A 26,010-nucleotide genomic window follows, 5' to 3' on the forward strand; every position below is an offset into this window, starting at 1 on the left:
TCTGTCTTTTTCAATACCAAACTACCATTCATAGTATCCTCTGTCTAATAAAAAAATCAATAACAGGAAGCCTAAACAAATTAACTTCCACTTCTTTCATCTTTCATCAACTTATTGGCTAGTAAAGCAATGGATTTTGGCAGAAAAAAATTATGAATAAAGAACTGACAAAATTACTCTGACAGGTATTTAAGTATGAAAGTTGAAGACTCAAAATGAGCTATACCTACCCATCAGACTGATTTAATAATGTTCTGATTAAAATCAATTTGACAAGAGCTTGCAGTTAACCTTCTTCAAAGGAATGCCAGGATGAAAACCCTAGTAATTCATGTATGAAATGTTTATATAATAATTACACAACTGGAAAAATGTTATTTTCTGAGAAAATTATGATTGCGTTGTCAAAACCAGTAAGCAGAATCATATGATACTGTTCACAGGTGAACACATCTATGCGTGATCATACAGACATAGATGAACAGCAAAAAAAGGTAATACCTCCTGCTCTTAAAACAGCTGCTTGAATACTGCTGCTTTAAAGTAACTTCACAGTTCTTTTGAGGCATTCAAGCAAAACACCTTGCCAGCAAGTGTCACCTAGTCAGCATGTGCCTAGAGAAACAGGGAAGGATAGCCAAGCAGGAAGAAGAGCAAGAACTGGGAATCTGGACTGTCAAGATGGACAGAAAGCAACTTTGACTACAACATAGATAAAATCTCATTTGTCCCAAGATCTGTAAACCCATCCAAGTTCCAACCATGCCCTCCAAATCCACATAGATATGGCTATTTATAACACAACTCCAACAACAGGAGATAAGTTCAGCTACGCATGTTAGACCACAGAGCCCCCAAAGGGCAGAACCAGCCTCTGACAGCTGCCAAGGGACAGGGAAAGGACAGATGGTCCCAACCCACGGGGCTGAGCTTCAGTCCATCAGTGGACATTCCTCTGTCAACCTGCCCAAGCCCTTTTCAATCCATTTACTCTCAGCCTCCCCCATGACCAGTGGCAATGAGAGCTGCAGCCCACTTATACCCCCTGCAAAATATATTCTGGCTGGTTTTAAGCCTCATGCAAGTGATTTCATTGAGTGACAGTTCTTGTGTTACAAGAAACAGCAAATATATTTCCCCTGATTACCTTCTCTTGATCTCTATCACACCTCGTCTTCCAGGCACTCATTTTTCTAACATGAAGCTCAAGGTGAAACAGATACCCAGTTGGAATAACAGCAAGTAAATCTTAACCTAAAGCTACTCTAAGCAGTGATTAAAAAAAAGCAATGTATGCTCAGAGACCAGAGACTTAATCTTTTCACATTCTTATTTTTCATCTCTTTGGACACTTCTAAATGCCTTCACCTTGCTTGGTGTCAGGAGCATTTAAAACTTATGGACAGAAATAAATGAGCCATTCAAATCAGAATGTTTTCAATTGTTGTTAGCAGTAAAAAAAACAAACCTCAGACCTATTATTACTGGGAATCTCCTGCAGCTTCTACAAATATCAGCCTTGTAACTTCCAGCTAGCCTTCTCTTAATCAAGATGTTTTATATAAATTGAATTTATAAAATACTGCCATGCAACATGAGATCTGCACTGTTGGAAACCGTGGAAGCATTCCTCTGCTCTCATCTGAAATGCAAAGAATTCCCTAATATGGAGGAAAAAAAATCCTCACAGTAATCTATTCAATACCTTTATCCCCCAGAAGAATGAACATCATGTGGCAATCAACATTCCTAGGATTCTGGCTAGTTTTGTTTTATTTTTAAATTTATAATTTTTATTTTCCCTGCTGTAGATAATTTCGGCTTGAAAAACAATGACAAACACAGTGAATTTAAGTGGGCCATGGCAACAGTATTTTTCCCTTTGCCTTCTTTTTTTCCTTTTGGAGAAGCCTCAGATTTTTGTTTTTATTAAATACATTTAATAAAATTAATTTTATTTTAAATACATTTCTGCATTAAATGTACATTTCCTCACATTAACACCTTTGGATAAGTTGTTTTTTCAAATTGTCCTTTCTTATTAAACTAGATTTAAAATTATTAATATATCTGGCTGGTAACTGCCCAATTAATGGAGATCTTTCATCTGTAATTACAAACTGCACTTCATCCTTACCATGACATTAATTTACAAATTTATTACATTTCATAACCTATCCTGACATGAACAGGTGCCTAGACAGAATTCTTAAAATACTCATAATAAATTAGTTCAGTTATTTCCCTGAGCCCTTTGGTGTTCCTGTGCAAACATCTTTCAGTGGAGGACGGAAAGGCAGAGGAATTGTTACATTGACCAGGTGAACAAGACAGCAGGCACAGGATAAAGAGATTTCTGCCGGGTACTTTCAGCTGGGCTCCTCAGTTTGCAAATGTATGTTGGCTCTGTAGTGGCACCGACAACACTCACCCCATACAACCTGCTATCGTCTCTGCAGTCACAAGCCACAGCATTGCCAGACAACACATGGAAAATAAACCCATATAGAAAACATGGATGCTGCAGCCAAAATAACAGCAAGTACTTATAACGCGAGAATATAAGAAAGAAATGCAGCAAAATTAAGTGCAAACAACATTTATGTATATGCCTTCAGGAAGTATGTTACTCGAGAAGCCAATATCTGTAACTGCAGCATGCAGGTTCATATGAAAACGTTTCCAAACCATCCTTGGAGCAAATAGCTAAGTGTGATGAATATGGAAACAAAGTTTTATTTTATTTCCACTGAATAGCAAGGATATTCTTATGCAACATTCTACAAATACACCTTGCACACAAAATTAGTCTGCTGTGACTTGAGCCAGTCAAAGCCACAGGAGCATTGCCGGTGCTGCAAACGGTGTCGGGGGTGAATTTTGTCAAAAAACAGGAAGGATAATGGGGTCAGGTATTGCTAGTTCGCTATTCTTTTAAATGGGGGGGGGAAGGCACTGGGTTGAAGAGGTACTACACGAAACGGCCAACAGCAGGACCTGTCTGGAAATTAAAAAACAAACAAACAAGCTGGCGGAAAGGAGCGGAAGGGGACTTAGGCATTCATTCACAAGAAACAGCAGTTTCGAAGCATCGCTCACAGAGCGCAGTTCCATCCACAGCTCAGGCAGAATTGAAAGCCGGGAGAAGCCCGACGGGCTCCTGCCCCGCGGGGTTTCTGCGGGTCGCGCACCCGCGGCTGGACGGGACGGGACGAGACCACCCCGCGGCTGAGAGCACCGTGGCCTCCCACCCTCAGCACCCGCCTGCACCCCCCAGCCCGGCTCATCCCGGCCCAGCTCACCCCGGCCCGGCTCACCCCGGCCCGGCTCAGCCCGGCCCGGCTCACCCCGGCCCGGCTCACCCCCGCCCGGCTCACCCCGGCCCGGCTCACCCCGGCCCGGCTCACCCCCGCCCGGCTCACCCCGGCCCGGCTCACCCCCGCCCGGCTCACCCCGGCCCGGCTCACCCCGCGGCGGCGGCGGCGGCTCCTGGGGGCGGCTGCGGGCGCTGCTGGAGCAGCCCATGGCGGGGCGGGCGGCGCTGCAGCCGCTCCCGACGGGACCGGGGCGAGTGAGGAGCGGCTGGAGGGGAGTCGGGCATCATCGACCGACGGAGCCGGGGGGCGGCCCCGGCGACGGAGCCTTAAAACACACCCCCGCGGTTCAGCCCGGGCCACCGCCGCGGTCGTCCCTGCCCCGCGGGCGGATTTCAGCGCTGTGTGCGGGTGCCAGAAGGTGTGAGTGGCAGCAGCCGAGGAGGGGGGACTGCAGGTCCGTGTGCCCCGTGAGTTTAACCCTGGGGCTGTGTACGTAAACCTCACGAGCAAGCTTCGACCCAGGTTGGTATCGAGGAGACCCATAATTCCGGGTAAGAGGGTCCAGGTCTGGAGGGGGATATCAGATGGATTTGAAGGCCATGCTGATATTTGGGGGGCCATGACTGTGGCTGAGCTTATGAACCTGACACAGAGGGTGTGGGGTTTCTGTAGGGAACCCCAATCCGGACCAGCAGAGAGGAGCAGCAGGACTGGGTTATCTGCACTTAAGGTGTATGTAGTAGAGACGTGCCGGGGGTGTGTGCTCGTACACACACAGGGACCTCAGCGTCCCCACCGGCCCTCCCTACAAACGGGAACAGAAGTGGATGCATTCGTGGTACGGGAGAGGGAGACCTCTGGGGTCTCAGCAACTGGAAGGCAAGAAAGAACCCCTGGGCTGGAGATTCCTCTGGATTCAGCAGCTACCTGCAATATCCTTACCATGAGCCTTAAAGATAAAATAAAGATAGCATGATTTTTATACTTGCATGTAGGCAAATCAGCAGATGTCCAGGAAAGTCCAGGTGGCCTGAAAAGTTTCCAGAGAGTAAGAATGAAGAATGTTTGCCACACGTTTTCTTGCATAAGCAATTATTGCACCAAAGACATGTTTCATTATGTCCTTCAAATTTAGACTAATCACCCACTCTTCTAAATGAACATTTTTTATCCATCCAGAAACTTGTCCAGACAAACCATATTGTCTTTGGACATTTGTCCAGAGTGTGCAATGTCCCACAGCCAAGATGGAGCAGTAGCAATTACTCCAATAACTTCTGCAATAACTTCTACTTCCTCTGTTTAGGTTAATTTTCAGGACCCTTTTTAAAAATAACAGAAAGAACCCTGTAGGCTATATGGATTTCTTCATGGCTATACATAAGATTTTAATCAGACACTTGGTGGTGAAATGCTGGTAACTTTAGCATCAGCAAAGTATTTAAGGGCATTTAAGGGCAAAAGCAGAAGTGCAACAAAGGTCTTAGCAACTTAAAAATTAGTTTCAGAAATATTTAATATTCATGCTGCTGGTGTAAAATCCTGAGTGTGCTTTGGTGGGAATGAGGGAATGAGTTCCCTATACAGCACATGTGGGTTCCCTGCACAGCACAAATGAAGACGCCCAGGCACCCCACTGCTCTGCTGCCACAGGTAGGAAAGTAGAAGTGTCTGTGACTTGAAGGAGTACTGACAGCTGAGGAGGCTGCCTGGAGACAGCACATACGAAAGGGAGGGATGGCAAACATATCTGATTTCCCACTTTTCTTCTATGATCTTTCAGAGAATAAAGCAAGGAGGATGGGCCACCTGGAGAGACTCATTGAGCACTGGAGACTGAGGGAAATAAAAAGGGAAAGCTACATTCAATTCCTACTCTTGCTTGAGGAGCTTTGTACCTGCTTCCCTCTGTGTCCTAGCCAAAGGGTAAGCTGTGCAGAGTGCACCTACTATCCATCTAACTTAAATAGTGGAGAAAGGCATCCAAGATTTACAAGGCCAGAGGGAACACGTGTGGGCATGTATTGGCAGCCACAGGCTCACCAAGGGGACCAGGGTGGGTCTGTACTTCACGTTCCTTAAACAGGCCTTGGACAACATACAGAAATAGGAATGAAAACCCAAGGGCCATTTGGGAGGTGACTCCCAGAATCACTAAATAACGATGTCATGGTCTTCTTTCCTCCTCCCATGAGTGAAGGAAAAGTTGCACGTTTTCAGCAGGAAGAGTCCAACGGAGCCAGTGCTGGAGCTGATATAGGTGGGGCTGTGGCAGGACAAGGCTGCACCTCAGTGTATCAGCTGTTTTGCTACATACCAGGACAGGCTTGGACAATGTGTGCCCTCTGCAGAGTATTCATCACAAACACATTCCTGCAGGATAACTACATGCTGCTCTGCAGCTGCCTCTGTGCCACTGTCCTACCTTTTGGGAGCACAAGATCGTGCAGAGCTTGTACAGAGTCCCAAAGAAACTACTGCAAGTGATCCAGTGGCTGCAGTATGATGTTGGGAGATGAAAATCCTTGGTAGCCTTCCCATCTATTTTCCTGAGCAAGGCACCTCTCCACAGACTCCCTGCCTTCTCTGATTTGAACCACCCTGGTACTGCCCCAAATGAAGGCAGTACAAAAGTAGCTAAAAAAACCCCCCTTTAACAGCAAATAAACTAAACAATCATCTCAAATTAGTTATTTTTTACAAAGGAAAACTATTTTAGTCAGGAATATAAATTGGGAAATTAAAATTAAATGTAAACTGTGAGTGTTCAGGGATAGCTGTTTCTCCAGCAGTAAAGCATCAAATACCTATGACCTCTTATATACAAGCAGCAGTACACTTCTAAAAGCAAATTTCCAAGGCCCTGGCAATTTTCAAGTTCCCCAGACCAGTACTCCATGATCAAACTTGTTGCATTCATTGCAGGCTCACTAGCTATTAAAAATTTCGAGTACTATTCCTGCTGCAGCTATTAAATTTATTATATATTTTCTGGTAGTCCCAAATCCTGGGACTTCCCAAATCACAGTGACTTTTCATAACATTATCTTAATCATGAGTTTTCTTCTTTGTGATTTCTTTTCTCAGCTCTCTGGCTATTCTGTACAGAAAGACCAGCACCTAACCAGGCAATAAAGTATTCTAAAATGTTTATTGTGTCAGATAATTCAAGTCAAATGTTCCACTGATCCAAATTTGTGTAGCTCCATTGAAGGCTTTTCTGTGATGCTAAGAACTGCCTTCTGAAATGGCTGTTTTGTTTTGCATGGGATGCAATGACCTTGAAACTTACTTCCTGGGACGCACCTCGTAATTTCCTGGAAAGGAGGCAATCTGAAGATTTTCTTACCAAACTAGTTGCTATGTTTAGATATCCACACCTGTGAATTTCTGCACAATATGGCTCTTAGAAAATGCAGTATCTTGTTGTACAGGCACTGTATTTAAGCTGGCTACACATCTAGGTATCCAAATGTATGTGTTTATATATGTATATGTTTATGTATGTGCATACGCTCGCACTTCTAAGCATGCTTTCACTGGCTGAAAATCTATCCAAGTTGTGCAGATATCCAGGTATTCACAATAGACTGTATTTAACCTCAAGATTTTCCCTGTTTCCTAATGAGATAGCCTTTCAGCACTTGACCCATTTTCCTACTCAACTCCTTTCTTTCCTTCCTTCCCTTCTCATGTTAAAGCTGATGCAAGGGTGGCCAAGGAGAGGTTTGCATACAGATGAGGTGGACCTGTGCCTTACTGGGATTTCAAATTCCCAGCAATCTGAAATGATCTGCATTTGTCTGCCTGACAATACAGGGGATAGTTCAGTGCATGACCCTGTGAAAACCAGATGAACATGTTTGCATTCACTGTAAATGTGATGATTATCAGAGAACACAGTCTGTCACTTTTAATAGCCCTGATGTGCAAAAGTAGAAAATAATGGCTGCAGGTGTTCACACAATGTGGTTGCATAATGTGCAGAGACTTGACCAGACTATAAATCTAAGAAAAAGCAGGATTGTATTTTTGCATATTTACATCCTATCAAAATAGTATGTTCTATTCATATTGGTAGAATAAAGATATAGGCCTAGCTTTTCGAAAGATCAGTCTTCTTTTTTGAATTGAACGTCATCTTTCAGGGTTAGCGTGTGACTTCTGGCACCTGAAGGGCAGCTGTAGATCTGTTGTCCCCCTTTCAGCACCTTTAGCAGATCAAAAGCCCCCCCCCACTGTCACATCACACAACATTTCCTTGAACTTTTCTGGCAACGGGTCAGTACCTGTTACTGCTTCAGGGACCTGGCAGCTCTGTCAAGGAGCTCTACCCGTTGTCTGCTGACGCTCAGGGAAGGGGGCTAAGCAGGTGTACAACTTCAGATGTTCCTCTACATCTCTGGCTGTCAGAGTGATCCCCACTTTCTCACAAGGTCAGCAGTGCTGCCACTTCAGCTTTATGAAGATCTCAGAAGTTCAGAAAATTTAACAGAATGATCCATCCCAGGCTGTGCCATAGGGTGCCTGTGTACTGCTCATTTTTCAGACTTCAGAATGATTTTTTCTCATTCTCCTTTTCTCTTTTTCCTTTCCAACCTTTTCTCTCAATTAATTATACACCACTGCTCTCCAGATTGAATTAAGTTATCTCCCTCTCCATTGGAAACCCTGTTCCTGCTCTCTTACTAGGTAAGCACAGACTAAGGCCAGGGTGGGAGAAGCAGTAGGGGAGGAAGAGTGGCTTTGCTTTCCCTAAGTACTCTCCATTCCCTGCATGCTCATCTTCACTGACAAACTGAGCACCAGCCTGCAGAGCCCCTTGGCTGGAGTAATACCTGACTCCACCAGAGAAGATCTCCCTGGCTGAGCATGGTGGGACAGGCAGGAGGGCTGGATGAGACCACAGTGTCTGCTCTTAGTGCTGGGAGAAGTAACGCTGGTTTTCCTGAGCTTTCCAGCTGCTCCCTGGATCTTTCCATCGTGAGACTTGTTTGTTGTAGATAGAGACATTGTCTACTTCTTCCCTCCCTTTCTTCTATTTCTGATGTATCACGGCCTCATTGCAGAGGGGAGCTCTGCATTCCTTGCTGAGGGTGCCTGGGTACCAAACTCTGCCTGACGTGCTTTCCCCCTTTCTTTGCTTCTCAAACAGCTGCACTGTCAATGCCCATCTGCTCCCAGCTGTTGATTTTTAACAAAAAAGTGTCAGTATAATACTGTTTAAGGAATTTTGGTGGAGCCAAAGCCTTTTTTTTCTTCTAGTGTTGTTTTCATCTGACTTGGACTTGCCCTTTGCCTTTATAAAGGACATTTTATGGACCACAGACCCCCAGGAAAGGCCTTCACAGCCACAGAAGGGAGATTTTGGGGATGAGAGACAATAGTGCCCATCCCTGCGTGTATTCCCACCCCCTCTGCCAATCCTTATTTCACCCAGATTTAGGGACAGAATTTGGGGTCCAGTGACCAAAGTGTCTGTCAGAAATTTCTTTTGGAAATGCAGAGTTTTTTAAAAAGCACATCACTGGAAAGAACTAGTTATATAAAGTGCTAAGGAAAGTACCGCCTTCTCTCCTAATCTGAGGAAAGGTTGCAAGGGTACCCTGGGAAACAGCTCCCTCTCCCGGAGCCGTGCATGACTCCCACATCTTGCAAGGTATCATAAAACATGGAATAGTCGAAAGGAATGGCACCGAGGACTTCATGAAGCCCACAGAACTTTATATTCCCTTGCCAGTAATTTCAACAGGCAAAAAAAGGTTAATGTTTCACCAGACCACAACCAACCGGATAAAAGTATAAAGAATTAAAAGCAAAGTCACAGTTTGACAGTAGGAATAACAGCAATGCAGCTGAGTGCTGGAGCACAGGGATGAAGAAGAACAGAAAAGAAAGAGCCATAGAAAGGAGTTTTCAGCTGCCAAAGAAAAGTTTGAAGCATACTTCAAAATTTATTTAATTATGCTCTCTAAAGGGATGGAAATTATTTTGTTTCAGTAAGAGAAATCAGACTATAGAGACACATCAAAACGTAACATTATTACAGTACTGTTTATATACTACATATATCATTTATGTGCTTAATATAGAAATTATTCCCAGAGAACTTTATCATTAGAGATGGACCAATGTCTGCGTTTTACCTGGGGTATTTAAGCTTCACTTAAGTTTGGTGACATTTTTTCCAACCTAGTTTTATCTCATCTTTATCTCAGCATAAGTAGCTTAGATATTAATCTAGGTGCTTAAACTGATCTGTCAAAACCTAAGGTTGTTGCCCAGAAAAAAATGGTTGGGATGAGGGTTTGCATTTTGACCAAAGGCTGCCTGTCAGTGAGGTTATCCTGTTGGAAATATTTTGGTAAGGTGTGTGATCACAGACCAGAAAAAAGTTAGCATGGAGGTAAGCATGAAGTAGAAAAGCACAACAGTATATTGCAATGAATGATTTGCCTTATTTGAAATAAGGTCTATTAATATAAGCATACTAAAATGACTGAATACAACATGTTTGGGCTTGGCTTTTTAGTTTTTTGTTACATATCCTGTATCAGCAAAGGCATCAAGCTTGCTAAAGCCAACAAGCACAGCACTCTCCCGTGCTTGTGCTAACCCAGGCGAGTCTAGAAAAGCTCTTCTGCTTTGTAATTTCATGAGAAAATGTATACGCTGGGGTGCCTTTCTGGTGTGATGTGTCTTCAGAGCACGAAGTCACATCAGCAGCAGACTTGCTGTCCTGTGGGTGGATCCCCAGGCGTCATTTTGGGGATATCACAGGAAATCCCCAAAACTCTCACCCTGAAGACCCTCACTGCTCATCCCTGCAATGCCATTTGAGCTTGTGCTCTCTGTGCCTCTCTGCCCAGCCAGGCTGGACAGCACTGTGGGATCGACTACAATTGTCCTCAGATCAAAAAGGGGAACCTCATGTAACAGCCATGTTCACAGCCAGCATGTCTGTGCTCAACCAGACAGTTTTCAAGCTGGTGGTTTCCAGAGGGCACAGGAGCAGGAGGAGGTTTCCCTGCACTGTGACTCCAGCACAGCCAAGGACTGAGCTGCTCAGTGTGGGAAAAGAACACTGCACAGTTGGTGGGAGAGCAGACCCATCGCCCTGGCAAACCCTGGAGGTACATTGAGGGTGCCCAGTGCTGAACTCGAGCTTAGTGGCTTGCCATGCTTGAAACCCACATGACTGTGCAGCCCAGGGGTGTAGTCCCATCAGGACAGGCTGCTGATTTCTGCAGAACTAGGGGCAGGCAGGGGCTGCCAGGCCTGGCAGAAGGCAGGCAGTGCTGCTTTACCAAGGCAATGCTCAGTGCTTACAGCAGGGACATGGAGTCAGACCACCATGTGTGTCCCCTGAGCCTTGTGATACCCAAGAGATTTATTTTCTCCATCCCATAAGTTTCCACATCAACTCTCTATCAGAAGTGACAGTCCCCAGGGGGACTGTCTACTCTGTTACCATGAGACTCCACCTGGAGTACTGCATCCAGCACAGGATGGACAGTGACATTTTGGAGCAAGTCCAGAGGAGGCCACCAAGGTGATTAGAGGAATTGAGCACCTCTCCTATGAGAATTGAGATTGTTCAGCCTGGAGAAGAGAAGGCCTAGGGGTGACCTAATTATGGCCTTCCAGTGCCTGAAGGGAGCCCACAAGAGAGATGGAGAGGGACTTTTTACAAGTGGCAGAACAAGGGTGAATGGCTTCAAACAGAAGGAGAGCAGGATTAGACCAGATATTGGGAGGAAGCTCTTTACTGTGAGGGTGGTGAGGCACTGGAACAGGTTGTGTTCCTGTTCTGACTTTTTCATTTTCAGACTTGTGTAGTCTTTAGAGAAATCTTTGCTCCACAACTTGCCTTGATTTCCTGTTAAAATATTGTACTGTAGGATGTGCTAATTATCTGTTTCTACAGGCTAGTTGAAAGTTAGTTATCGTACTCAAATGGCAAGATACTACTGAAAATATTTTCAAGAGTTTGCACAGGCCAGGCTGGCAGGATGCTGCTCTGTGATGCCTGACTATGCTCTCTGTAGGCCAACATCCAGGTGAGGAAACAAGCTGCATAACACTACACACAGTTCTGAAGGAGTGTGCCTTTAAATATATTCCCTGAAAGGGCCAAACAAGCACCTTTTTAATAGGAACCTTTCGAATAGGTGCATCCAGAGCAGCTGTGGATGTTCCATTCCTGGAAGTGCTCAAGCCCAGGCTGGGTGGAGCTCTGAACAACTTTGTCTAGTACAAGGTGTCCCTGCCCATGGCAGAGGAGTTGGAACGAGATGATAACTTTGAGGTCCCCTCCAACTCAGGCCATTCTATGACTCCGTGATTCTATGATGGAAAGCTCGGGCCCCTGGGACTCTCCCTGCGAGGGGCTTCCCTCATCAGCGTCCGAAGCTCCCACGAGGCTGTGACGGTAAAGGGGCCCTCGGAGCCGCTCTGTGGAACGGGGAGGGGCGCGGAGGGGGAACGGAAGGGAAGGGGCCGGACCCACACCCACGCGCGCGCCCACAGGAGCTGGCCCCGCCCCCAGGCAGGCCCCGCCCCACCCGCCCCTCATGGCCCCGCCCCACCCGCCAGGCCCTGCCCATTCCCGCCCGCCGGGGTTGGGGCGCGTTGGCGGCCGAAGGGTGGGGCGGGGAGCGTGCGCGCGGCTCTCGCGAGAGCTGCCACGGGTATTCGCGCGGTGCGCGGCGGGAGCGGCCCTTTCTGCCGGCCCGGCCATCTTGGTGGCGCGTCTGCGGTGAGCGGGGCCGGGCGGGGGGCGCGGGGCGCGGCCGGGGCGCTGCCAGGTGCTGACCGCTCCCCTCCATCCCACTGTGTTCCAGGTACCGCCGGACCCCGCGCCAGGCAGCACCATGGTGGCCGCGAAGAAGACGGTGAGTGGGAGCGAGACCGCGCCGGGTGCACGTGGCGGCGGCCCGGCGGAACGGGCCGCGCCCCGGTGAGGGGGAGCGGAGCCCGGCACGTCTGGGTTGGGGACCGGGGGTGCCGGGGTGGAGGGCCCTCAGAGCTCGGGCCGTGCTATCCTGACACAGGCCGCGCTCCCCGGCCCCCTCCCGCCGGGTCCCGTGTCCGGGTTCCCTCCCGGGCAGCTCACAAGGCCCTGAGCTGAATGGAGGAATGGGGAACTGGTGCGCAGTTCTTCGTGCGGGTGGAGCTCAGCTTCTGCGCTTCCTGCCGTGTTCTGGCCTTTCTCTTAATGTGGCTCTAACAAGTCTGTGTTTTGTGTTAAAAGGGGCCGTGCTCGTCTTTGCAAATGCCTTTCCTTACCTGTGGGAGCTTCAGCACGGGATTGCTTTTTTCTGCTGCCCAGTATCACGCTGCCACTGTGCGCCCTAGGGAGAGACAGACTCCAAACTTGACTTAGATTTGCAAGTATTTACTTGAGCAAGACTTCGTATTTACTTGGGAGTTGAGTAGCTGAGCTTGATGAGGGCCTGTCAGATACACGCATGTCATTGACTTGCATAGGCAGCAGCAGTGCCTTGAGATAGATGTATTTTCTTATTGTAAGATACCTAGGTAAGAGAAAACTTTCTGAAGCTGGGAAGACAGTGTCAGCAATCTCTTATCAACAAACTTTCTTACACTCAGAGGGTTGTGTGGCCTTTCTTATTCTGTATTTCAGTTCTGCTTGTATTTGAAATGTCTTTGTTTTCTTATGTTCTCCATGATTTTGAAAAATGCAAAGTAACACACAGTAATGCTATTCTACATCTTGTCCAGAAAAAGTCCCTGGAGTCCATAAACTCAAGGCTTCAGCTGGTTATGAAAAGTGGCAAATACGTGCTCGGATACAAACAGACTCTGAAGATGATCCGGCAGGGCAAAGCCAAGTTGGTCATCCTCGCCAACAACTGTCCTGCTTTGAGGTGAGCAGACATTTGGAAAAACAGTTCTCTCTGAGACAAGTTCTTCGTACAAACACAGTGTGTGCTAATTGCTGCAGTGAGGTAATGCAGAGGACTTCATGGGCATGTTCCAGAGTGATGTGAAATAAAAGTAATGGGTGATTTGGTGTGTAATGATTTCAGGTCTGGATATGTTGAAATGCTTCCCAGTGGGTTGTTTTGGTTTTTTTTGGTTTCTCTTCCAAGGAGTTCATACTAGAGAAGCTAGTACAGGAAGCTTTTCACACTGTTAGCATTCACTGAGAGTGTACTGGAGCTGAATTCCTGTGCTTTTTCAAAGTAGTGTATTGGAAAATAATTTTACAGCTAGGAAAACCGGTAATTGATTTAAAATATTTGAAGCATACAAAATTTGCTGTCCAAGTTAGTTATAAATTAGGGTTCCTGGTGAGTGAGTTGCTTTTTTGAGAATGAAATCTTCACTAACTTCCTGACGCTTTCCTTGTGGAATATGCCTTTTTATTGTCAAGGGATATTAACAGACTCAAGAAAATGCAGATGTGAAAATGAGAAATTAGACTCTTGAGAAATGGCAGGACTGTTCCAGTAGGCAGCAATCCCCAGTGTTAGTGGGGATTCCAAAAGTGCTTGAAAAACAGTATTGACTGCTAGACTCTCCTGGTGGAAGCCAGAAGAGAGTGGAATATAAATGGACTTCTTGTTTTAAATTACAATACACAGTTCCTTTCTCAGCTAGCAGCAGCTGTATCTCTGTTCAGTGTCTGGCCACTGCATATCAACATTAATATTGATCTTCGTTTATGCATTTTGGCACAGCTACAGCTTTTCAGAAGTCTGCAAGACCTAAAACGTGTTTCTACTGTGTAGAAATAAGGAGGTATAGGAGCAACCTGAGGGGTTATTACAAGGTATGTTATTACATACCTTCAGCATAAGTCTGGGTAAGGGTACCTGAGCCGCAACACAGGGCTGATTTTGTCTGGCAAGGAACAGCTGTGTTTCTTTGGGTGCTAAGGAAAACTGTGTAAGGTTTAAGTGTGATATGAGTTAAAGCTGCTCTCTGTACTGCAGTCAGTCAGAATTGTTTGTTCGTACTGTAACACCCAGTTTTTGGATTTCAGAAAATCTGAGATTGAGTACTATGCTATGCTTGCCAAGACTGGCGTCCACCATTACAGTGGCAACAACATTGAATTGGGCACAGCATGTGGAAAATACTACAGAGTGTGCACACTGGCCATCATCGACCCAGGTAATTCCCTCCTACAGCAGAGGGACCAAATGAGCATGTATTCATGGTTCCTCCTTTCTCCTGTGAGCAGCAGCACTGAGCAAGTAAAGAGAAGGAGTGATGACACACTTTGCCTTTTTCCATCAGGTTTAACTCTTAATTTGCTTTGACCAATATCCTGTTCTTTTGTGAGTCCTAGGTTCTTAGAACCTGGAAGGACTGCTGATTCTGTTTGTACATAGCTCCTTTTACTGCTGAACCTTGTGAGCATTTTCTCTATCTATTGGTCCATAGGGAGGTTTCAGTACCTAGGAAGCAACTTTATGGGACCTGTTTCTGAACCCATTAACTCAGATACGAGCTCATGCAACGTGCTGTTTACATCAGCCCTGTTTGACTGTTCTTAATCGAAACCAAAGGATTGTGACTTGTTTTGCTTCCCAGAATGATATATCCAAAAATAACCTATATGCAGATGGGTGCTAATCAAGGATTGAAAATTATAGTAAAAGTCTTTGTGTATTTCTATGGTTTGGTGGCACTCTTTGTCCCACAAAGTTGCTCAAGTTCCTTATATAGACTGCTTATTAGGTGACTTGCCAGCCTCTTTCCAGAATGTTCTAAGAGAAGAATCACTCTCTTGTTCTGTTTGTTGCCCAGAATACATACACATGCGTTAATGATTTCTGTAATAACTTTCACCAAATGTTCCCCAAATGACATCGGTTTGAATTCACTGTTACTTCAGAAAACTTTATTTAGCTTGCTTGTATTCAAATAGTAGCTGTAAACCTCATGTTCAAAATGTCACTTTTAGGTTTGCTTTCGGGTGGGGTGGGAGCTGCAAGTAAATCCTGCTGCTGTGTAACAAACCAAATGCGAATATTCTCGCTGTCCTGATATTGCTGTGATCAGGGGAGGCTAGACATTCGCTAGAGTAAAACTATGCACTGTGTCCTCCAGCACTAGACTGCTGCTCTAGTACTGGCTTTGTAAATGCTAGTAACAGCTACATAATTACTGGAAAAATACTGTATTTGGATTAGAAAAATACAGTTATAAGTATTTTTTTATCAAATCCGTAAAAATTACTTACTTTTTTCCTAAACAGGCTCTCTGTACTGCTTTTAAGTTGTTTTCTTTTTCTAGAATCATCGTGGTGTTTTTATGGGTGGGGTATTTTCCTGCTTTTTGGCTTATTCTTGAAAGCACCTTCTGTGGGTCCTTTTGTAACAATATATTTTTATTTTACAGGTGACTCTGACATCATTAGAAGCATGCCAGAACAAACCAGTGAGAAGTAAATGCTGTAAAGGTGTTATTTCTACAATAAAACTGGTTACAGATATCTTTTAAGAAAAATTTCTACTATACCTTTCTTGGTTTTGGGAACAAACTATATAAATGAAGATTCATTACCACTGCTGTGTTTCGTGTTGTGTTAGAAATAACCTTAATGGGACAAAGCTTGGCTGTTTCTTTCTGTAGAAGATGTGGATCTTGAGAGGTAAGTGGAGGAAGGCTTGATAATGGCAAGAATGGTGCCAAATCCCAGCTGGCTAGGGCTTCCTTAGTGTTTGGTTTTGGAGTGCTAGCTGTATTGACCAAAGAATGTTTTCATAATTAAAATATTAGTTGCATTCAGGAAAGTTAGAAAATCTGAATACTGACCAAGGGACAGCAGGGAGAGGTTGGATGGTCCGGATGCGCTAAGAGAAAAAGTACTGGAAACTTCAGGCTGTGATGCCCTGATAATCCAGCAGACTTGCCCCTCTGTGCATTTACTTTGATCACAGTTTAAACACAAAGGTGTAGATTTGTATTTTTTACTTCCAGCTGATTTCAGTAGTCTGCTCATTTGAAGAATCCAAGTAAAACGTAATGGCTTTGAGTGCTGTCCCACTGGTTCTGTTTATCTCTGTATGTATACCTAGTACTATATATATTCACACAGATTAGGTGCTTAAAATGTTAGCAGAGTGGAGGAGGGAAATACAGAAAAGCCATAAATAAATTCATACCCTAAAAGTACTTCAAAACATGGAGGTTTCACTTCAAAAAATAACAGCATTTTATTATTTTGCATAGCTTATTTCAGTTAAGTTCTGCTTAATTAGGATTTTTGCTAGTTACTAAATTGTTTATAAAATTTTCAACATTTCTTATCTGCAATCAATGCAAGACAACACATGGCATATAGATGCAGGGATCCAAAATACTCTTTTTAACTTCAGACAAAAGGATTAGTTATTTTACTTTGAACCAGTTTAAGAAAATAGCTCTGACACATTTGTATGTATAAATATACAGTGTAGCATACACTTTAAATTCTCGTCAGTATCTTAGCCTGTTTTCCAAATCTTCCATTCTCTTCGTCATTTCTTCGAGTACATAAATGTTAAGGAAAGAGAGGTAGTGCTAAGATGCATTAATAGAAAAGTCATCTGCCTAATTGTTTTGGTCCATAAACTTTCTCTTGTTTCTCCTATTTAATGCTGTTTAAAAAATGTTCCAATTAATCACATGGAAAACTGCATGTAACTAACAGATTATAAAACTGTATGGAGCTCTGAGACTGCAGTAGGAATGTCTGCTGCTGATCTGTTCTGCCTCATGGTCATGTAGTGTCAGGTACAGTTTTTACAAAGCCAGTGGTTTCCAGACAGATGTGGAATAGAGCACAACAAGCCCCATGAGATCTAGGGGTGGCTCCACTTAAACTAAGAAGCTGTAGCAATACAGAGCAGCGTACAGCATCATATTCCTGATAAGCACTTCTAGTTGGCAGGAATTTTATGTCTGCTGCAGCAGGAGGTTGGACCAGTACTGTTTACCTGAGCATCTCTCTCTGAGTGCCATGGTAAGGCTGCAGCCCGGGGAAGCTGAGAGGAAGAGGATGCCTAGCATCAGGAGGGAACTGAAGGCACTGAAGCCCTCCTCAAAGGGATGAAGTTGCTGCATTCCACTCTGCTTGTTAATCTAGTGTCTTGATTTCAACATTTTAAGGTCTTCCACAAGAGAAGAGGGAGAACAGGGTATATAAATTGGGATCTTTGACAAGTGGCACAGGAATTGGTATGGGTAGACAGGCAAATTGAATTCAGCCTCTTAGTTTGGCCAGAAGAGCCATGTGCTCTGTGTCCCCTCCCTCCCCACCTTGACAGCAGGAGAATATATCCTCTGGGTAGTAAGGAGCAATAGTGTGGGTCCTGCTGTTGCTGTGGGCACTAGCTTGCCTGGACATCGGGTTTGTTTGGTAATTCCTCAGCTGTCTGTCTTGCTGAAGGGATTACTCTGCATATTGGCATCACGTGAGCTGCTTTCTTTGCAACATCCATGTTTCTCAAGTGTTCACAGAGGCAAAATTCAAGCAATGGAAACTGCATTCAACTACTGATAGAAAAAGTTAAATGTAGCTGGATACAAATCCTCAAGAGTTTGGACTGGTCCCTCTATATATTCTATAATGAGCTAGTTTTGTAGCCAGTTCTCCCACTCCCCCCAGATCTCTGGATGAGGACTGGCCAGCCATCTTCTGCAGCTATCAAAAACTGGTGTATCACCCTGTATCTGAGCTGCTCTTGAGATAAGGCAGAGAAACAAGATTTGTAATGGAGAGGAAACTGGATGGTTCTTACTTTGTTCAAAGCAGTGTTTACACAGTGCTCTGAGAAGTGCTTAGCACTTCCTATCATAATCCATAGATCTCTGGCTCAGTGTCAACAGCTTTTCCATCACCTTGAGTCCTTGGAATAAAACTCAAAGGGTTGCCTGTTCAAATTGTAAAGCAAAAAAGCACATGTTGCTGAGCTCTGTTCTTTGATTCTGAAGAAGCTCCTTGTAGCCTGGCTGTAGGAGATGACAGTAAAAAGGCTGAGGCTTCTCCTGAAGGGGTGAGGAGCAGTCTCCTTTCTTGTCAGCATCTAAGTTGGAAGTCCATGTGCCTAAATAACTTAAGGATGTGGGAAAAGACCTAGAAATTTTTCTCCAAAGTAATTTGGAGAAGTCCCTTCAGAGAAGGGCATTTGATATGAGCATTTGAAACACGTAGCAATAACCATTTACAATGACTTTCTCCCCCTTTATGAAATAATTCTACTTTGCATTGAATAATTTAATCAAGAGATCAGAACATGATTCCTTGAAGTGTCTACCAAAGGATTCACTTGGGAAGGTGAGAGTGAAGCTGGCTGCTGCAGGTACATAAAATAGCTAGAAGTAAGGCCTGAACTGGTAGGCAACGTTTTGCATCAGGTTAACAGAGCCTGCTGGTCCTGCCTGCTGTTACAGCCCCTGAGGGCTCTGTTAGCCTTGCTCTGGACAGACTTCACAGGTTCCTCAGTCTGAATCTGTTCTTGTCTAGGAAGCACACAGTTAGGAGCTGTTAGTGTCACTGCACTCTTTCATATAGAAAATAAGTGCTTACTGATCTTGCACTGAGTTGTAGAACTTAAACAGAAGATGTAATGTCTTCTCACTATATATTTGATCAGAGAGACGCAGCTTTCATGAAGAAAACAGGAATTTGCTGCATAAATAGTGCATAAATACTGCATGATGTATTGTATTGCCAATTTGCTGCTCTTGTCTGCTGAGACGTGGTAGATGTTACAGATAGTACAGCAGCCTTTACACTAACATTTCCCTTGGAAAAAACAGACTAAGGAGGAGGGGGAAGGGACAGAAGCTACTGATCTGCACTTTGCTTATTTTTATCTGCATTTCTTTTGATGCAAAATTAATCAAACCTCAGTCCTCTGAATTCCTCTTCATCTGGAGTATGATTTTAAATGACTCACTGCATCTGGTGCCTCACCAAGCAGTTCAAAAGGGAAACATCTCCTGTAGCCAGTAAATGCTATTTCAATACCATCTGAAGAAGCAACGAGTGCTAGTCTTGAATTTGATTAGTCATTTCTTTGCTGTCCCTGAAGGTGTTTACTGTTAGGGGTTATTAAAACTTAAGATCTTTATTAATATCTTGGTCCCTTCTATGAAGGAGAGACAGATTACAAGTCTTGAAGGCCTTGCTTCTTGGAAATTATTATGTAGTTTAGATTTTCATGACAGCAAATTGATTTGAGCTATGGATGCAGTTTGGACTTGATGCATTAAAGTTATAGTTTCTATTAACCTGCCCTTCCACTCTTAAATGTAAAAATTATCCGGAAAGGATATATCGCTCGATGAGTTTTCTTACTTCATTAGTTGCATAGTTCTGGAATGTCACAAGGTTTTCACATTTGCACTGGTCGTTATCTTTTGAAGCTTTTGCTGAAAAACAGAAACCATCAGGCAAAGGCTAAATGCTTAATACATTGAATGGGATGAGGGAGGAAATTATAAGGATTTATAAATTCAGAGTAAGTTTAATACAGCTTCCTGTTCTCAAAACAGGTCAGCATCCAAAGGAATGCTGGGGACAGATTTTGTAAATACTGGAAAACAGTAAACAGTAAGTAGGCCTGTATAGTGAAAGAGCAGTCTGGTTATTCTAAACAAAGGTAACCTGATTACCTGTTGTTGAGTGACTGTGACTGTCTTCAAAAAGATACTTGTGGTGTATTGCAAGGTGTGGACAATCAATGACATCTGTGATGGCTATTGTGGTTGATTCAGGTCCTGCAGGAAACCCCCCAAAAGTCTAAAAATCAAACCCACTTAATTATACAGTATTTTTTTTTCTGCTCACATGCACTGAGTTCTCCTTAATTAGTGAGTAATCTCACTGATTGCAGTGAGGATCATTCATGGAGAGGACTAGGGACACAAAGATATGAAGGAACCAAGCTGTTAGGCTGTTATTTACTGTATACATGATTGTAAGATGTGGGTTGCAGAACTGAAAGGAAGCTGTGAAGGTTCCTGTGAGAAACAAGTGACTGAAAGCTGAACATGCTTGAAGTACAGTGTTGAAATGCAAGTTTCCCCATGAAGTAATTTGTTTGGATGGTGTAAGAAGCATGCAGCCATGCTTTTGTTACAGTGAATCTCAATTTTTCACATTGCAGAAAGGAGGGTGGCTTGAAGGAGGGGGAGGCAGGGGAATGCAATGAACAACTTCAGGTGAATTGTGAGGGTGCTCTACAGAAGGTGACTTGAAGAGGCAACTTAGCAATGACCGGGGAGACAGCAGGACACTGAGTGAAAACAGCCAACCTGAAGGCTGTGGACCCATCTTATGAAGTCTGCCAGACGATGGATCCTGCTGGTGAGGTGACTTGCTCAAGGCTGGTAGACAGAAATTGTCAAAGGAAACAGTATCACAAAAGGAGCAATAAAAATGTTCACATTCCCTAGAAGTGGAGATGTTTATTGCCAGTAACTTGGTGTTTGTCTCTCATTACACATGGAGAATGCCTCATACCTGTGCAGTTTAGAAGAGGTCCAGTGTTGATGGAAACTCCAGGACTTGCCCTTCAACTCAGACTATCAGAGGAAGTCTTCCAAAACCAGAAGTGCTTTATGAATAGATTAATAGAAGTGAAGCAATCTGAAATGACAGCAATCTACTTTGTGTCCTTTAGTGAAAATTCTTGCATGTTTCATTATCATCCATCAGTCCTTTGGGGTGAACTGAATAAGAATAAAAACTGCTTGGAGAAAGAAAAAGGCTCTTACTCTCCTTCAGTTTTCTTCTTTATAACAGGAAACATTGATAAGGGAGTTAGGAGTGTATAGGTGAGAAGCATGGAGTCTATTTGATGCACTGCAGTTATAAGCAAAAACACACGTTTCTAATTGATGAAAAACAGCCTTTAAAGTGTAGGGATTTATTTCAAACTCTGCACACTTATCTTTTTAGTCAAAAGGTGTTTGGAGAGAAATAGAAACACATTCTAACCGTAGGGGTAACCACCTCGTGCTGTGCACTGCCCCTTTCTTGCCGCCAGAGGGAAGTGTGGAGGCAGCTAGAAAATAAACATTTCTCCCTTCGACTGACTTTGGAGCCCTTAATGGCTCAGATGAGCTAAAGAACGTGTAGTTAACAACTGCACGACTTGATGGACCATGCCAAGGGAGTGGATGGAACATCTGGGGCTCCCTCCCTCTGGAACCCAGAGTTCTTGCACTGAAAATAAATGCACAAGTGTAAAAGGTGACAGTGCAAACTCTCCTGATGTGCCATGAAGATGCAGTAGGGAGATGGAAGATGCATCTGGGCCGCCCAGGTCTATAGCTATTGAGATCCCTGCTGGTTCAGCCAGTTTTGATAGATGCACAGTAACATATACAGCTGTGCTAAGTTGCACTGGGAAGGAGATGAGATCCTCTTGGGTGAGGGCTGGAATGACAGAGCATGAGGATCAGGGAATGAACAAAGATGAATGGTTGAATAAGAAGACCAGAGATCAGTGGGCAGAACAACAATATTTTTATATCTATCTATCTATCTATCTATCTATCTATCTATCTATCTATCTATCTATCTATCTATCTATCTATCTATCTAATCTATCTAATCTATCTATCTAATCTATCTATCTAATCTATCATCTATCTATCTATCTATCTATCTATCTATCTATCTATCTATCTATCTATCTCAAAAAGTCTGCATGGGAACCAGCTGCTGGAAGGAATACAGTTTTTTGAAGAAGAGTTCAGGGCAGAGAAGTGTGGGATGAAACAAACTTGGTGAGGACTAGCAAAAGAACGATGAACTGCAAAGATGGATGGTGAGATTTCCAGTGTAAGAGGGAAGGAACAGGTAAGATGAACCTCGAGTGTTTGATGTCGGGTAATGACGTGCTCTAGAAGTTGTTCAAGAGCTGCAGGCTAATTGAGGGGGTTGTTTAGGATGGGCAGAGGAACTGACCTGAAATGTCTGAGCTTTGGACACTGGGCTGGTATGGACACCTAATTAGGGACAGAAAAAAGACAGATACACTGGTAGAGGTGTGGCAGAGGTTCTCCAGTTTGGGATGGGAATTGGGCATTTCAGAAACTTCTCTTTAGGCTTCAGAAACTGGTTGGGGCTCCAAGATTTCTGATCTCATTGCCTCTGTAAAGCTGAATAAACAGATGAGTAGTGACAGAGGCTGCTCACCCTGAATCCCTTAATGAAGTCAATGCAGTGAACAAAACTGTTGGGGAACAACTGAAGTCGGGGAGTTTGTTTTTACTGTTCTGTTTTGTAACAAAACATAAGTAGTTTATTAAAAGAAGCCTTCAAAAAAGTGTCAGTAAAAGCAGTGTCTATTTGCTGCACTTATAATGATCTGCAATTTAGAAGGAGAACAGAATGTTAACCAGCAGGCTGCTGAGTACTGTCATATGATCAGGGCTGGGGTCTGGTGACAAAAATAGTATATGACCATGTAATTAAAAACTCTCATAATGCACATGCTCAGAAAGGGATGAAGCCACAATCATGTTGAGTATGTGTTATGTATGACATTGCTGTAGCCTCGTTAGTGCTCCCAGTCAGATGAGAAATCAACATTAACCAAGGCAATGAATGGGAACCTTCCGACTGAGTTCTTCTTAATAAGAGACAAGAGAAAAACAAACCCTCTCTTTTTTTTTTGCCTTTACTACTAGTCATCAAGAATAATTAATAGTAATCAGAAGCTATTCTACAAGGCAGATGCTTTTGCAGAATAAAAGGAAAAAGCCTTACCCCAAAAAAAGATTTGGAGGGCTTCTGATTTAGTTGGAAACATGCAGTGCATCCACAGCTGGGACTGGGGATGAGAGGCTTTTTGTCAGTGGAGTCCATGAGGTTCACAGGATCTCCCACTGTCCTCACAAGTTGCAGCCTCAGAAGTCCTCAACTAAGGACCAAGGTTGGAGTAAAAATAAAGTTATTGCTGTTGCAAAGGAGGGGGGAAATTAGGCTGTAAAAACAGAAGGGGAAAAAACATCCCAAAACTTTTAGCTTAAGTAACAGACTTGGAGGCTGAATTCCTGGTGGAGTGAGTTGATGAGCAATAGCTAGTCCTGGAGTGTCCAGAAAAAAAGGCTGGGTGAGTCCTCAGCTCACAGGTGTGAGGCATTCATTGCCTGTTATGAGAGAGGAGGAGTAGGACAGAAGCTAAGGCAGTTACTAGAGATGCAGACTAGAAACTGCCACAAAGGGGCAGGATTTACTTATTTTTTTCATAAAGTAATAAAAGAAAAAAAAATTGTGGTTGCTAACCACCGGTGTGGGTACCTGAAGAATGCATTTCCATCACTGAGCTCTGGGGCTTGTTAATGAATGAGAATTATTATACTGGGGTTTGCTAATGAGTGGGAATTATTATCCTGGTTGCCAGGTAGTTTTGGCTTTGGCATCTCCACGGGTTTTTAAGATGACATGCTGTCATCAGCAGATTATCTGCCTAATAGGAAGGTTAACTGAACTGACTTGATTTCATATTATCATAGTATTTAGTATTTCAGAAAGATGGAACTAGGACTTAGGACTGAAAGACAGAGAGCATACAAGCTAGGAAACATCCTCAAATTTTTTTTTACAGATTCTTCCTTGACATCTGTATGAGGAAGAAATGTGCTGCAGCCAATTTTACACGGTAATGTTAATGAAAAAGAAGGCAAAACCTGTTTGCATTTAGTTCCAAGAAAAAAATAACCAAGTAAAAGCTAGTAAAATTAAATTATCTTGCACAATTCTCCTATGACTAATACTATTCCTAGTGTTCTTTCTAGACTTTGCTTCAGGTACCAATTTGAATGTAGAAATACTAATGAGTCTTGGGAACGTGTGAGTGGGAGAGATAGGCTGTCCTCTCCCTGGCTGAACAGCTTTCGCCCCAGCTCACATTCCCCTTCCTCTTCAGCTGGGAAAGGTAATAGAGAGGCTGTTTGTGCCAGAGTGAAGAAGGGTGCTTTCTGGAACAAACAGTCCACATTTGTGGAGCAAAACTTGGAGCTTACACACAACTGAAATCCACTCTTTGTAGCTGTGAATGTATACTCAGTGAACTATTTTTAGTCTTCTATAAATAGGCACAACAGGTCTTGATGATTTATTTGCTGTGGTTTAGGTTTTTGCCACTGGTCTTAAGAATATTTTTTTTTATTCTCGTTAAGGTATTATGAATCCCTGATTATTTTCCTACATTCCTAATGAAGTAGGTCAGGCTTCTTTGGTGGGGTGGGGTTCATTGCATTACTGTAGAAGTAGAAAAGGGAAGGAGCAATTGATTCTTCTGGGCATAGAAGTGTACATTTAATGCAACCTTTATGGAAATAAAGGAAAGATAATTTCTATATACCTTTACCCAGTGATAGATTAACGATATATATTCCTCACATATTAAAGGAAAGAAAAATCCAAAAAGGAAAACACCTGTATGCATTTGTTCCTTTGCTATCTCAAGGAAAGTAGAATTTTGTTACCTTCACAGATTTGGGCTCTTAGCTCTTCACTTATGTCCTCCAAAGCTGTGAAATCCTCAGCATAGAAGAGATGTTTATATGATGGCTCAGAAGCAATTTCCAGCAGTTCTTCCTCAATTGCTTTTCCTATTCCAATTGCATAGATGATTATACCTGGATTCAAAAGAAGTTGCACATAATTATTACTTCAGCAGTTCTAATTCTAAGTACTTGTTCCTCTGTGAAAGGAAGATATGAGAGAAAGGGAGAGCACAAGAAAGGTAAATGCTGTGTAACTTCAACATCAGTGTTGAAGAGGCTTAATATGCTTTAGTTACTGAGAGATTTGTAGAAACTCACTTGTTTGCTGTAATTTGACATATAGCTTTTAAGTTAAAGAGATGACAGTTGCCTGGCACTACTGATACTAAATAGCCCCAGAAAGAGTTATTGCAAAACATCCAAGAGGATCACATAATTCACCCTCGCAATTCCACTGAAAGTCCCTGGTTTGTGTGTGTCTGTGTATGTAGGATATGTCCAATAAAGCTAATTATTGGGTGGAAAGAAGACCTGTCACATACTAGAAAATGGGTCAGAATCCTGAAAGATGGCAGTATTTTTTAAAAAAATACTAAAGTGTTTCATGGAAATCCTCAGACCATATTCAGACTAGATTCTTGCACTCTAGAGGACATTAGCAGGCTGGGAGGCCCACTTAGGAGGGTAAGAATGGGAAAACAAATTATTTGTGGGCCTAGGAAAGAAAGAGCCTTACAACAGGGATGCTCAGGATAAGTATTTCCCCAGCAGAGATGCTATGGAGAAAGTAAATGAAGATTTGTAGTTTTCTTAACTCTGAAAGCAGGGATGGAGGAAGTGGACTCAGATTTTAAACAAGCAATGTGTACAAGATATAGTGATCTTCAATATCCTTTTTTTCAGCAGTTATTTTTCTATTCTCATGAATATATGATTTGATACAACATTTCCCTTTACATCAGTTCTAGCTTAGGAAGTGTGAACCACCACTACTGATTTGTGATTCACAGTACTGCTATGAGCTTCATAGCTCTTTTATATGATTCAAGAGCAGAAGCTGCCTTCTCAGCTGGTTGGTTTCAGATAAAACTTGGGATGAGGAGATTTGATAACTTTATTGTCATGGGGTAATAACTGCTGCACACTCATGGAATTGCAACTTTAACCTTTTTGCTGAAGAATCATGGGCCTGATAACATAATAC

At 43.4% G+C, this 26,010-nt stretch overlaps 3 protein-coding genes and 1 non-coding gene across 17 annotated transcripts in view; 2 read left to right on the forward strand and 2 right to left on the reverse strand.

The window, feature by feature from the left end:
• Positions 1-9,550, reverse strand: part of ERICH5 (glutamate rich 5) — a 22,399-nt gene extending 12,849 nt beyond the window's left edge. For 3 of the 5 annotated variants that reach the window (XM_064648066.1, XM_064648061.1, XM_064648053.1), the window contains exon 1: positions 3,468-3,577. In XM_064648066.1, coding sequence (XP_064504136.1) covers positions 3,468-3,525 — 58 coding nt within the window. In that variant the 5' untranslated portion in view covers positions 3,526-3,577. Of the gene's footprint in view, positions 1-501; positions 2,455-3,467; positions 3,578-9,463 lie in introns of those variants that run through there. The other 2 variants (XR_010428962.1, XR_010428961.1) reach the window with 2 other exon arrangements.
• A 2,396-nt stretch (positions 9,551-11,946) lies between these two features.
• Positions 11,947-15,800, forward strand: RPL30 (ribosomal protein L30). The gene is made up of 5 exons (XM_064648101.1): positions 11,947-12,075; positions 12,161-12,211; positions 13,062-13,207; positions 14,329-14,459; positions 15,693-15,800. Exons 2-5 carry the CDS (start codon positions 12,191-12,193, stop codon positions 15,740-15,742), a joined length of 348 nt encoding a protein of 115 aa, XP_064504171.1. The 5' UTR covers positions 11,947-12,075; positions 12,161-12,190; the 3' UTR covers positions 15,743-15,800.
• On the forward strand, positions 15,315-15,449 carry LOC135406064 (small nucleolar RNA SNORA72). The gene has a single exon (XR_010426126.1). It is a non-coding gene; the product is annotated as a small nucleolar RNA SNORA72 (small nucleolar RNA).
• A 685-nt stretch (positions 15,801-16,485) lies between the features above and the next one.
• MATN2 (matrilin 2) overlaps positions 16,486-26,010 on the reverse strand; it is a 70,007-nt gene continuing 60,482 nt past the window's right edge. For 7 of the 10 annotated variants that reach the window (XM_064647907.1, XM_064647923.1, XM_064647913.1 and 4 more), the window contains 5 exons: positions 24,786-24,938; positions 20,598-20,669; positions 19,956-20,060; positions 19,617-19,712; positions 16,486-16,825 (listed from right to left, as the gene is read on the reverse strand). In XM_064647907.1, coding sequence (XP_064503977.1) covers positions 16,773-16,825; positions 19,617-19,712; positions 19,956-20,060; positions 20,598-20,669; positions 24,786-24,938 — 479 coding nt within the window. In that variant the 3' untranslated portion in view covers positions 16,486-16,772. The remainder of the gene's footprint in view (positions 16,826-19,616; positions 19,713-19,955; positions 20,061-20,597; positions 20,670-24,785; positions 24,939-26,010) is intronic. The other 3 variants (XM_064647889.1, XM_064647898.1, XM_064647945.1) reach the window with 3 other exon arrangements.

Source organism: Pseudopipra pipra, chromosome 1, assembly GCF_036250125.1.
Source record: "Pseudopipra pipra isolate bDixPip1 chromosome 1, bDixPip1.hap1, whole genome shotgun sequence".
Classification (NCBI taxonomy): Eukaryota; Metazoa; Chordata; class Aves; order Passeriformes; family Pipridae; genus Pseudopipra; species Pseudopipra pipra.

What these genes read in the sequence shown, in the direction of transcription:
- RPL30 (XM_064648101.1), top strand. Translation starts at nt 12,191, where the DNA reads ATGGTGGCCGCGAAGAAGACG. An exon ending in AACAACTGTCCTGCTTTGAG is followed by an intron (nt 13,208 to 14,328) that starts GTGAGCAGACAT and finishes TTTGGATTTCAG; the next exon opens with AAAATCTGAGATTGAGTACT. An exon ending in ACTGGCCATCATCGACCCAG is followed by an intron (nt 14,460 to 15,692) that starts GTAATTCCCTCC and finishes TTTATTTTACAG; the next exon opens with GTGACTCTGACATCATTAGA.